General features: G+C 43.3%; 1 protein-coding gene across 2 annotated transcripts in view; it reads left to right on the top strand.

Annotated features, from left to right (window-relative positions):
* Window positions 1-12,775, top strand: part of ddc (dopa decarboxylase) — a 118,642-nt gene that overhangs the window by 61,785 nt on the left and 44,082 nt on the right. For both annotated transcript variants that reach the window (XM_048612623.1, XM_048612629.1), the window contains exon 7: window positions 11,149-11,215. In XM_048612623.1, coding sequence (XP_048468580.1) covers window positions 11,149-11,215 — 67 coding nt within the window. The remainder of the gene's footprint in view (window positions 1-11,148; window positions 11,216-12,775) is intronic.

Genomic DNA, 12,775 nt, shown 5'->3' with positions numbered 1-12,775 from the left:
TCAACCTTTCCTCATAAGACCTGCCCTCCAGTCCAGGCAGCATCCTGGTAAATCTCCTCTGCACCTTCTCTCAAGCTTCCACATCCTTCCTATAATGGGATGACCAGAAATGAACACGATATTCCAAGTGTGGTCTAACCAGGGTTTTATAGAGCTGTAGCATAACCTCATGGCTCTTAAACTTAATTCCCCTGCCAATGAAAGCCAACACACCATACGCCTTCTTAACAACCCTATCAACTTAGGTAGCAACTTTGAGGGATCTATGGACGTGGATCCCATGATCCCTCTGTTCCTCCACACTGCCAAGAATCCTGTCATTAACCCAGTATTCTGCATTCAAATTCGACCTTCCAAAATGAATCACTTCACACTTTTCTGGGTAGAATTCCATCTGCCACTTCTTTGCTCAGCTCTGCATCCTGTCAATGTCCCATTGCAACCTACAACAGCCCTCCATGCTATCCACAACTCCACCAACCTTTGTGTCTTCGGCAAACTTACTAACCCACCCTTCCACTTCCTCATCCAAGTCAATTATAAAGATCACAAAGAGAAAAGGTCTCAGAACAGATCCCTGCGGAACACCACTGGTCACCGAGCTCCAGGCTGAATACTTTCCATCTACTAGCACTCTCTGTCTTCTATTGAACAGCCAATTCTTATCCAGACAGCCAAATTTCCCTGAATCCCATGCCTCATTACTTTCTGAATGAGCCTACCATGGAGAGCCTTATCAAATGCCTTGCTAAAATCCATGTACACCACATCCACTGCTCTGCTTTCAACAGTATGTTTTGTCACATCCTCAAAGAATTCACTAAGGCTTGTGAGGCATGACCTGCCCCTCGCAAAGCCATGCTGACTATTTCTAATCAAAACAAAGCCACGCTGACTATTTTTAATCAAATAATCATATAATTATCTCTGGATTATCATTAATGTTCATTGTCTTTTTAATACTAGTAATGATTTGAAAGAGATGACTTACACATGTTTAGTGCAGTATATCCATAGGCTGTAAATGAATGCAGAAAAGAGTGAATTGCATACTGTTCCAAAATAGGGTGAACATATAAACAATTTTTTTTTACAATTACAAGTAGTCTTGTTAGTGTAATATAAATCGGTAGCCTAAATAATAGGCAGATGGCTCACCAATTGTTCTGATGTTCTGAATCCATTTTTTTTCAACCGTTTGTCTACAAATTAAGCATAACTGGAGCATTCGCTGCTATTTGTTAAAGCTAAATGATTCCTGCAGAGATTCCTATCCTGTTTGTATAGCTAACGCATGGCTTCAAAGATTAAACTCAACCTCATTATCTTTTAGCTTCTCCAAGCCTAAGGGTGTAATAAATTTCTGGACGTTTGTGAGCAATAAATCCAATAATGCATTGGTAAATATATGCAGTTAGAATGAAAAAAGAGACCTGTTTTAGATGTAATCAGTTCTTCAAACAGAAGGCAATGTCATCAATTTTTAATATTATACACAAACAGTTTAATGCGTCATTCATTTCTCTTTGTTATTCTTACATGAGATTCATGAGCCATTATTAGTATCCAGAAACAAATGAACATTTGACTTGAATTTGTAGATAGTTAATAAAATTAAGTTGAGCTTTTATACGTGATTTCTACATGACGCTAATATAGGAAAATAATCCAAGAATAAGGGTATGTACATCAGAATGGATCTCAGGTTTGTATCCTTAATTTCCAACATGGTGAACATTTATGTCAGTCATCCTGTTGAGTTGTGCCAAAGATGAGAAACAAGAGAAGAAAGCCCACAGGTTGTCATCATCCCCCAACCGTAAATGAAACTATTTCGGCTTTCATTATTACTGAAATGAAGTCAATAATGTATAGGTGATTCACCACGTCAGGTTGAACCAGATCATTTGATTCTGAGATGAGACTGTGACTACATATCCACTCCATTGACAAAACCCCCTACTTTTGCCTTGCTGGCATTGCCTATCAATGCTTTCGCTCACCTGCTGCTGAACCTTTTTTTACAGTACTGAGATGAATAGACTGTAAATCCTATGGGGTTTCATAATATGTAAACTCTCTTCAAGCTATGAGCAATTGCCAAAGTTACTCACTTGTGACCAGTTTTATAGCTGTTGCGGCTATATTCTCTAGGCAAACGTTTTATGGAGTCATTAAGTTGTACAGCACGGAAACTGATCCTTTGGTCCAACTCATCCATGCCGTCCAGATATCCTAAATTAATCAAGTCCCATTTTCCAGCATTTAGCCTATATCATTCAAAACCCTTCTTATTTATGTACCCATCCTGATGCCTTTTAAATGTTGTAATGGTATTCGCCTCCACCACTTCCTCTGGCAGCTTGTTCCAGACACGCACCACCATTTGCATGAAAAAATTGACCCTTAGGTCCCTTTTCAGTCTTACCTTAAACCGGGGAGGGGTCCAGGTGGAGGGAGAGCTTTGGACATGGGTGAGGGGGTCTGTGGGACAGAGAGAGGACTCTTGCCAAAAGAAATGGGCAGGAGGCGAAGATGATGGAAGAAGAGTTCTCTTCCTCTGATATATCAATAATATCATTGGTGCTGCTTCCCTCCAGGAATTGGAAAGATTTATCGATTTCACTCCCAATTTCCACCCTGCTCTCACTTTCACCTGGTCCATCTCTGACTCTTCCCTCCCCTTCCTGGACATCTCTGTTTCTATTTCTGGGGATAAACTGGCCACTAATATCCACTATAAACCCACCAACTCCCACAGCTACCTGAACTATACATCCTTGCACCCTGCTTCCTGGAAAGTTTCTATTCCATTCTCCCAGTTCCTCTGTCTTCATCACATACGATCCGATGATGCTAACTTCGACAAGGGAGCCTCCGAAATCCACCTTCTTCCTTAACTGAGGACTCCTCAGCACTGTTGTTGACAGGACCCTCAACTGGGTCCGATCCCTCTCCTGCACTTCGGCCTTCACCGCCCCCCACTTCCCTCCTGCAACAGCGATAAGGTTCCCCTTGTCTTTACCTACCAGCCCACCAGCATCCACAACCCAAAGATCATCAGCCACCATTTCTGCCACCTCCAGCAAGGTGCCACCACGAGACTCATATTCCCCTCCTTTCCCTTGTTCGCCTTCTGCAGGGACCATCCCTTCTGGGACACCCTGGTCTACTCTTCCTTCAATCCCAACATCTTTCCAAAGCCCCACGACACCTTCCCCTGCAATCACTGAAATTGTAACACCTGCCCATTTATGTGCTCCGTCCCCAGTATCCAAGGGCCCAAACATATCTACCTCCATACATACATACTTTTCCTGCACATCACACAATCTAGTCTACTGCATTCGCTGCTCACAATGTGGTCTCCTCTACATTAGGGAAGCAAAGTGTAGACTGGGCGACCGCTTTGCAGAACACCTACGTTCTACCCGCATCAATCACCCTGAGCTTCCAGTTGCCTGCCACTTCAACACACTACCCTGTTCCGTGGCCAATATCTGTGCCTCAGTCTTGCTGCAGTGTTCCAGTGAAGCTCAGCACAAACTGGAAGAACAACATCTCATTTTCCACTTGGGTACCATCTGAACTCAATATTGAGTTCAATAATTTCTGGGCCTGAACTCTCCCATGTCCTGGCCCCCTACCCTACACACCAAGCCTTGTTATCATATGGTCTGCCATTACACATTACCTATTGTTAGTCACCAACAGTCTCCATTAACAGCTATTCACTCTCCCAGCTAGATCATTATCCAATCCTTTGTCTGTCCAACTATCCTTCTGTCTCTTTGGGCTCTATCCTCACCTATCGTTGAGTTCTGACTGCCTCCTCCCACCCTATCTTCTGCATTAAAAAAATGACATTTTCCTAGCTACCATCAGTTCTGAGGAACGGTCATCAGACCAGGAACATTAACTCTGATTTCCTTTCACAGATGCTGCCAGACCTGCTGAGCTTTTCCAGCAACTTCTGTTTTTGTTTCCGATTTATAGCATCCACAGTTCTTCTGGTTTTGATTTTGTATCCGAATGGCTAGCCCTTCCTGGATTCCATATGATCTAAGCTTTCTAATCAGTTTACAATGTGGAACCTTATCGAACGCCTTGCTAAAGTCCATATAGAGAACGTTCACCTCTGTGCCTTCATCAATCTTCTTTGTCATTTCTTCAAAACACTCAATCAAGTTAGTGAGATATGATTTCCCCCACACAAAACCATGTTGAATCTCCCTAATCAGTCCTTGCTTTTCCAAATACATGTAAATCCTGTTCCTCAAAATCCCTTCCAACAACTTACCCACAGCCAATGTCAGGCTCACCAGTTTATAGTTCCCTGGCTTTTCCTTACCACCTTTCTGAAATAATGGCACCACATTAGCCAACCTCCAGTCTTCTGGCACCTCACCTTTGGGTATTGATGATACAAATATCTCAGCAAGGGGTACAGCAATCATTTCCCATGTATTCCACAAAGTTCTGGGATAAGCCTGATCAGATCAGATCAAATCTTATGCATTTTAAGATGTTCAGCACATCCTCCCTGTAATATGGACACTTTTTCAAGATATGACTATTTATTTTTCCAAATTCTCTCGCTTCTATATCCTTCTCCAATGTAAAAACTGACATGAAATACTTGCTTATTATCTCCCCATCTCCTGCGGTTCCATACATAGATGGCAAAGACCCTATTCTCTCCCTAGTTACTCTTTGGTTCTTAATGTATTTGTAGAATCTCTTTGGATTCTCCTAAACCCAATTTGCCAAATCTATCTCATGTCCCCTTTTTTGCCCTCCTGATTTCCCCCTTAATTATATTCCTACTGCCCTTATACTCTCTAGGAATTCACTCAATCCCAGCTGTCTGTACCTGACATATGACTACTTTTGCTTGATCAGAGCCTTAATTTCTCTGGTCATCCAGATTCCCTACATCTGCCAGCCTTGCCCTCCTATCAGGAACATACTGTCTGTGGAATCTCGTTATCTCATTTTTGAAGGCCTCCCACTTTCCAACTGTGCCTTTACCTATGAATAGCCTCTCCCAATCAACTTTTGAAAGCTCTTGCCTAATACCATCAAAATTGACCTTCCTCCAATTTAGAGCCTTAAGTTTTAGATCAGGTCTATACTTATTCATAGCTATTTTAAAACTAAACGAATTATGGTCACTGGCCCTAAAGTGTTTCCCTGCTGATTCCTTAGTCACTTGTCCTGTCTTATTTTCCAAGAGAAGGTCACGTTTTGCTCCTTCTCTAGCAGGTACATTCATATAACGAATAGAAAATTTTCTTGTACACACTTAAATTCCTCTCCATCCAAGCCCTTAACAGAATGGCAGTACCAGTCTATGTTTGGAAAGTTAAAATCCCCTACCTTTACAACCCTACTATTCTTACAGATAACTGAGATCTCCTTACAAATTTGACTCCCAATTTCCCTCTGACAATTGACAGTATAATTCCAATAAGATGATCATCCCTTTCTTATTTCTCAGTTCCACCCAAATAACTTGATTGGACGTACTCCCAGGAATATCTTCCCAAACTACAGCCATAATGTTATCCCTAACGAAAATGCTGCTTCACCTCCTCTCTTGCCCCCCTTTCTATCCATCCTACAGTATCTATACCCTAAAACATTAAACTGCCAGCCCTGCCCTTCCCTGAGCCACATTTCTGTAATGACTATGGTATCCCAGTCCCATGTTGCCGACCATGCCCTGGGTTCATGTGTCTTACCTGTCAGGCCCCTTGCATTAAAATAAATGCAGTTTAACTTATCAGTCTTACCTCATTCGGTGCTTTGCTTTCGCCTGCCTTGACTATATAACTTGCTGCTCTTCTCAACTGTATCAGCCTCAGACTTATATCTTTTCTCACGATCTCTTTCGTTCCCGCCACCCCCACCCTTACGAGTTTAAAGCCTCCCAATCGGCTGTAGCAGATTTCCCTGCCAGGATATTGGTCCCCTTCCAAATCAGATGCAACTGTCCTTCTTATCTCTTCTACCGCGGAAGAGATTCCAATGATCCAAAAATGTGTATTCTTCTCCCCTGCACCAGCATCCATCTGCTCTATCCTCCTATTCTTACTCTCACTATTACGTTGCACCGGAAGTAATCTAGATATTGCTACCCTTGAGGACATACTTTTTAACCACCTGCCTAATTTCCTATATTCTGTCCTCAGAACCTCGTCCTTTTCCTATGTTGTTGGTACCAGTGTGTACAACAATCTCCTGCTGGTCACTCTCCCCCTTGAGAATATTATGCACCCTCTTCAAGACATCCTTGACCCTGGCACCAGGGAGGCAACACATCATTCTGATATAACACAGTGTGGAGCTGGAGGAGCACAGCGGGCCAGCAGCATCAGCGGAGCAGAAAAGCTATGCCTGCCTCTTTGTAGGATACGTGGAACAGTCCCTCTTCCGCAGCTACACAGGCCCCATCCCCCACCTCTTCCTCTGTTATATCGATGACTGTATCGGCACCGCCTCATGCTCCCATGAGGAGCTCAAACAGTTCATCCACTTTACTAACACCTTTCACCCCAACCTCAAGTTCACCTGGACCATCTCTGATACCTCTTCTCCTTCCTGGACCTCTCTGATTCCATATTTTGTGACCGCCTCGAAACCGATACCTATTTCAAGCCTACCGACTCCCACAGCTACCTAGACTCCATCTCCTTTCACCCACCTTCCTGCAAGAATGTGATCCCCTACTTCCAATTCCTCCGCCTCTGCTGCATCTGCTCCCAAGATGGGGCATTCCACTCCCAAACATCCCAGATGTCCTCTTATTTCAAGGACCGCAACTTACCCCCTTCAGTGGTCGAAAATGCTCTCGACCACATCTCTTACGTTTCCCGCTCCTCTGCCCTTACAGCCCCTCCCCTCCCCGCAACAAAAACGAAGACAGAATCCCCCTTCTCCTCACGTATCACCCCACTAACCACCGGATTCAATACATCATTCTCCGCCACTTCTGCCACCTACAATCTGACCCCACATCCAAGGATATATTTCCCTCCCCACCCCTATCTGCCTTCTGTAGGGACTCTCTCCATGACTCCCTCGTCCGCACCACACTCCCCACGAGCCCCACCAGCCCCGGCACCTTTCCCTGCAACCGCAGGAAGTGCTACACCTGCTCCTATACCTCCCCCCTCACCTCCATCCAAGGAACCAAAAAAAATTTCACATCAGACAGAGGTTCACCTGCACATCTGCTAATGTGGTCTATTGTATCCGCTGCTCCCGATGTGGCCTCCTCTACATTGGTGAGACCAAGCAGAGGCTCGGAGACCACTTTGTAGAGGACCTGCTCTCTGTTCGCAACAAACGACAACATCTTCCAGTCGCGAACCTTTTTCAACTCACCCCTCCCATGACCTGGGTGACGTGTCCATCCTGGGCCTCCTCCAGTGTCACAATGACGCCGCCTGGAAACTGGAGGAGCCTTGGGAGCCTACAACCCAATGGTCTCAATGTGGACTTTACCAGTTTCGAAATCTCCCCACCTGTGGCCTCATCCCATGACCAACCCTCCCTCTCATCCCTGCCTCCTTGATCTGACACAACCTGTCCATTCTCTCTCCTACCTATCTGATCCTCTCACCTCACTGACCAATCCCCCACCACTGCCTAGCTGCACTCACCTCTCACCATCCCACCTACCTTCCCCAGCCCCATCCCTACTTTCTCTATTTATTTACCAACTCCCTTCCCTCACCCCCATTTCTGAAGAAGGGTCCCGACCCGAGATGTCAGCTTTCCTGCTCCTCTGATGCTGCCTGGCCTGCCGTGTTCCTCCAGCTCCACACTGTGTTATCTCTGACTCCAACATCGGCAGTTCTGACTATCTCTGAATCTCTGACATCATTTTGATATCTCACTGTCAACCATAGAAATGTCTATCTGTGCCCCTGACTAGCACAATCAATCACTTGGAACCTGACATGTCGTTCATTACAATAGACCGAGTCTCGGTACCAGAAACTTGGCTGTCAGTGCTACATTCCCCCGACAGACCATCACCCCCAACATTTTCCAAAACAGTAGACTTGTTTGAGATTGGGATAGCCACAGGAGACTCCTGCACTACCTGCCTACCCCTCCTACCTTTCCTAGACGTAACCCGTCTACCTGACTGTATCTGCAGTTTTCCTACCTTCCTGAAACTGCCACCCATCACACCCCCTGCCTCCTGTAAGTTCCTCATTGCCTCTAACTGCTGCTCCAAGCAATTTGTGTGGTTCGATAGGATTCACAACCAGACACACTTCCTGCAGACATAATCATCAGGAACATTGAAATTCTCCTTAGTCTCCCACATCTAACAGGAAGAGCACATAATTCTACTAAAGGGCTATCTCTGTACCTTAACAATCTACAAACCCAGAAAATGGTACAGTCTTACTGCTCTAAAAACACTGCTCTAGGATAACTTAATACCAATGCCTTATATTTTTAAAAAAATAATCAAGAGACAGATCTCAGTAAAACATTAAGAAAAACATCACCCTACTCACTATTATAGATTTACAAAAGAAATATAACAGAATAAGATTTATAAGTTGCCTACAGTGAGCCCCTTCTCCAAGGCCAGGTTCACCACCCATTTGGACTGAAAGAGAAGTCGGGTTTCAGAATAGGCCGAGGGCCTCAGGCAGCAGCATAGGTCCATGTTTCCAAGTTTCAGCCTTCAGGGTCCTCTCTCCAGGCTCCTCACTCTCTCTCTCCCTTTCTTTCTGTCTGTCTCTCTCACACTCTCCCTTTCTCTCACTCCACTATGAGCTGTAGCCTCAGGCTTCATTTCATGCAGTAGGTCCCACTCTTCATTCTCCAAACAGCAGCAACCAGCTCCTCTTCCTCCCCAGCAGGTTGTGATCTCAACCCCATTTTATTTCCACCATCAACCTGAGCAGGATGTTATTAAACATCTCTGTAACAGGTGGGACTTGAACCAGGTCTCCATGCTCAGAGATGTAGGAGCAGAATTGGGCCATTTGGCCCATTGAGTCTACTCCACAATTCGATCAAGGCCGATATATTTCTCAACCCCATTCTCCTGCCTTCTCCCTGTAATCCTTGGTCCCCTTACTAATCAAGAATCTATCTGTTTTTGCCTTAAATACACGCAATGACTTAACCTCCACTGCCCTCTGTGGCAATGAGCTCCACAGATTCACAACCCTCAGGCTGAAGAAATTCCTCCTCATCTCAATTCTAAAGGGTTGTACTTTCATTCTGAGGCTGTGCCCTAGTCTGTCCTGCTGGTGGAAACATCTTCTCCATGTCAACTCTGTCCAGGCTTCTTTCAGTGACTTCTTCTCCTCATCCTTCTAAAAGCCCAGAGTCCTCAATTGCTCCTCATGTAACAAACCCTTCATCCCCGGGATTATACTTGTGAACCTCCTCTGGACCCCCTCCGAGGCCAACACAACATTCTTTAGATATGGGGACCAAAATTGCTCACAATATTTGGACAGAAATTGTGACACGATACCTGAACCATGAGAACCCCAGTGAAATTCTTCACTTTTTAAAAATTTCCAAACCAACTATTATGCGGAATTGAATTTTTTTTTTCCATCACCAAATCGCCTGTGGTATTTTTGCACCTATTGATCACCACTAATAAACAGTAAAATTCCTATTTCCACATGAATATATCCAATACCTGATCATGTTATAAGTTGCCACTCAGTCTGTTACACTTGAACATAACTTTGGAATTTGATCCTTGAAAGCAATTTAGGAACAGTGTTCTCTCATTTTAGTGTGAAATTTGAAACTTTGCACCCAGCTGGAGAAATCTCCAGTGCAAAGCTGACTTTAATAAGATGAGATAGAGACTGTCCATAGTAAACTGGGAAAATCTGCTATTGGTAATAAAACAATTGAAGAATAGTGGAAGATATTTAAAGAAACATTTAAAACAATACAAAACCAAGTTACTCTCCTGAGAGTGAAAGCTCCACTTCACGGAAAAAACAGCCATGGACAACGAAAGAGATAAGGGACAGCATAAATCTAAAAGAAAGGGCTTTCAAAAATGCAAAGAAAAACAGCACAGAGCCTGCTGAATGGGAAAGATGCAAAGACCAGCAAAGCAGCTTACAGGAGCTATGAAAATAAATGTGCCAGGGACATCAAAATCAATAAGAAGAAATTTTAAAGTTACATAAAGGAGAGCAAATTGTCACAGACAGTGTTGGCCAATGAAAGCCTGAAAGTAGGGATATTGGTAATGACTGTGGGGAAATGGCAGACATGTTGAATAATTACTTTTCCTCAGATGTAGAAAACAATCAAGAAATGGAATGCTGGCCTTTACATCTAGAGGAATGGAGTACAAGGATGCAGAAGTTTTGCTGCAGTTTACAAAACCCTGGTTAGACCCCACTTGGAGTACTGTAAGCAGATCTGAGCACCACACCTTAGGAAAGATATATTGGCCTTGAAGGGAGTACACCATAGGTTTACAAGAACAATATCTGGACTTCAGGGGCTAAGTTGTGAGGAGAGATTATACAAGTTAGGCCTGTTTCCTCTAGAATTTTGAAAGTTAAGGGGTGATCTGATCAAAAAGCCATCAAGATATTGACAGGAAAATACAGGGTCAATAAAGATTAACTATTTCCAATGGTTGGGGATTCTAGAACTAGAAATAGTCTGAGAATTAGGGCGAGACCATTCAAGAAAGATGTTAGGAAGCACTTCTACACACAAAGGGTGGTAGATGTTTGGAACTCTCTTCCATGAATGACAATGGATGCAGGAGCAGTGTTAATTTTAAATCTGAGGTAGATAAATGTTTAAGTTAAAGGCATTAAGGGATATGGGCCAAAGGCAGGTATATGGAGTCAGGCCACAGATCAGCCATGATCTCATTGAATGGTGGAACAGGCTTGAGAGTTTGAATGGCCTATGTTCCTATGTTCTTTTCTTCTTAAGAAGCACAACATTGGAAAATAATCAACCCAGATTTCGAAGGTTATCAGAAGTATAAAATCTTCAATATTGCCGAATGGTAGCTGAACGTGAAAACCTTTGCTGCTAATTGTCTAAACAGAAAGGGAATGAATGATGCAGTCAGCTAATCTTCTTTCTTGTTTATCTCTTTATATACACCAGCTTTGTGCAACACTTGGCACCACTCCCTCCTGTGCATTTGATAACATTATGGAGCTTGGACCTATATGTAAGAATATTTTAAATTTATTTACTTTACATTTATTTTGTTATCCTCATGAAAGGATAGGGTCTTTGAGTTAATTTTCTTATAGACTCTCTGACCTGTTACACTTCATTACTCCTACCTTGACAAGAGGGACAAATGTATAACTATTGCGCAAGGCTAAAGATATATGGGAAATGTTAGAGTCACAGTCATCATTCTGCATCAACTAAGTATAGCTTCGGAGACAACAAACCAACTTTGCATCCTCATATTAGTATAAGTTAAATTATGTATTACGGCTATTCCAGTACTCGGCAAAGAATGCTGGTTTGTCAGGATTCTGTTGGCACCAGCTTTTAACCTGATAAGAAGAAAAAAAATGAGGGTAAAATCCCTTCATCCAGCTTTCAGGTCTGGAGAGAATGGAACTACCCTTGAATTGAGGATGATGATGAAAACAACATGCATGGTGGTGATAATGCATCAACAGAATCTCCTGTGGCCTAAACTGGGAACAGGCAAGAAAGAATGATAATGCTAAGTTAAGTACACAGACATGGGACATCTTTCTAGCTGAACTTGCAGCAAGATGCCATTGCTTTTCACTGTGAATTTGATGTGCTGTTTAAGTGAGAGAATAAAGCTAATAGTACGAAATTGTGATTTTTATAAACACAAAGGCAGGCTTATTTTCTTTCATGGTGCTATGTAATATGAAAATCTTCAAGTGCTGGAAGGGTCATCCATTAATTGTGGCAAGAATAAGGCACCCAATACATTGGTAGCACAAGGATTCTTACTGCCAGATGTTCACATACTCACATTAGCTAGCAAATGTCCTAGACACATAGATGATGCATATCTTCTCGTCTATGACTTACCAATATGTATTATTTTCAAATCTGTTTTAGGAAATTACTAGGGACCAATTTTTGCCAAGCCCAATAATGGGGAGGACTGTTACTATGGCAAGGGAAGATGTTGGGAGTAGATACCTTCTCGCTGCCATGGGATATTACTAGCAGCAAGGCCACCCAATTCAACCACTCGAATGTTCAATTAAGGGCGACTACTGACTTCTTCATTTGCGTTTTGACTGATTAGAGAGGGCCCACCACATGAGAAAAATGTCAAGGCCAGGTGGCATGAAGAAACAGCCCAAAGGAAATTTTCTGAAGAAGGGTCCAGACCCGAAACGTCAGCTTTCCTGATCCTCTGATGCTGCCTGGCCTGCTGTGTTCATCCAGCTCCACATCTTGTTATCTCAGATTCTCCAGCATCGGCAGTTCCCACTGTCTCTGAAAGGAAATTGTGTTTCCTTCTATATTGCCATATTTAACTTCTGTTTTATATTCAAATATGGATAATCTTGATGGACTCAAAAAATGGCCAAGGATGATCACATGGTCACATTTCCAGAAGCTTCTGAGCCCCCTTCATTGTATAGACATTCCATCAGAATCTGACACAAAGAGTTTAGAGATAGTGGGAACTGCAGATGCTGGAGAATCCGAGACAACAAGGTGCAGGGCTGGATGAACACAGCAGGCCAAGCAGCATCATAGGAGCAGAGAGGCTGAC

This window comes from Rhincodon typus, chromosome 2 (genome assembly GCF_021869965.1).
Source record: "Rhincodon typus isolate 14 chromosome 2, sRhiTyp1.1, whole genome shotgun sequence".
In the NCBI taxonomy this organism is placed as follows: domain Eukaryota; kingdom Metazoa; phylum Chordata; class Chondrichthyes; order Orectolobiformes; family Rhincodontidae; genus Rhincodon; species Rhincodon typus.
This window is presented reverse-complemented; position numbering and strand designations above follow the sequence as displayed.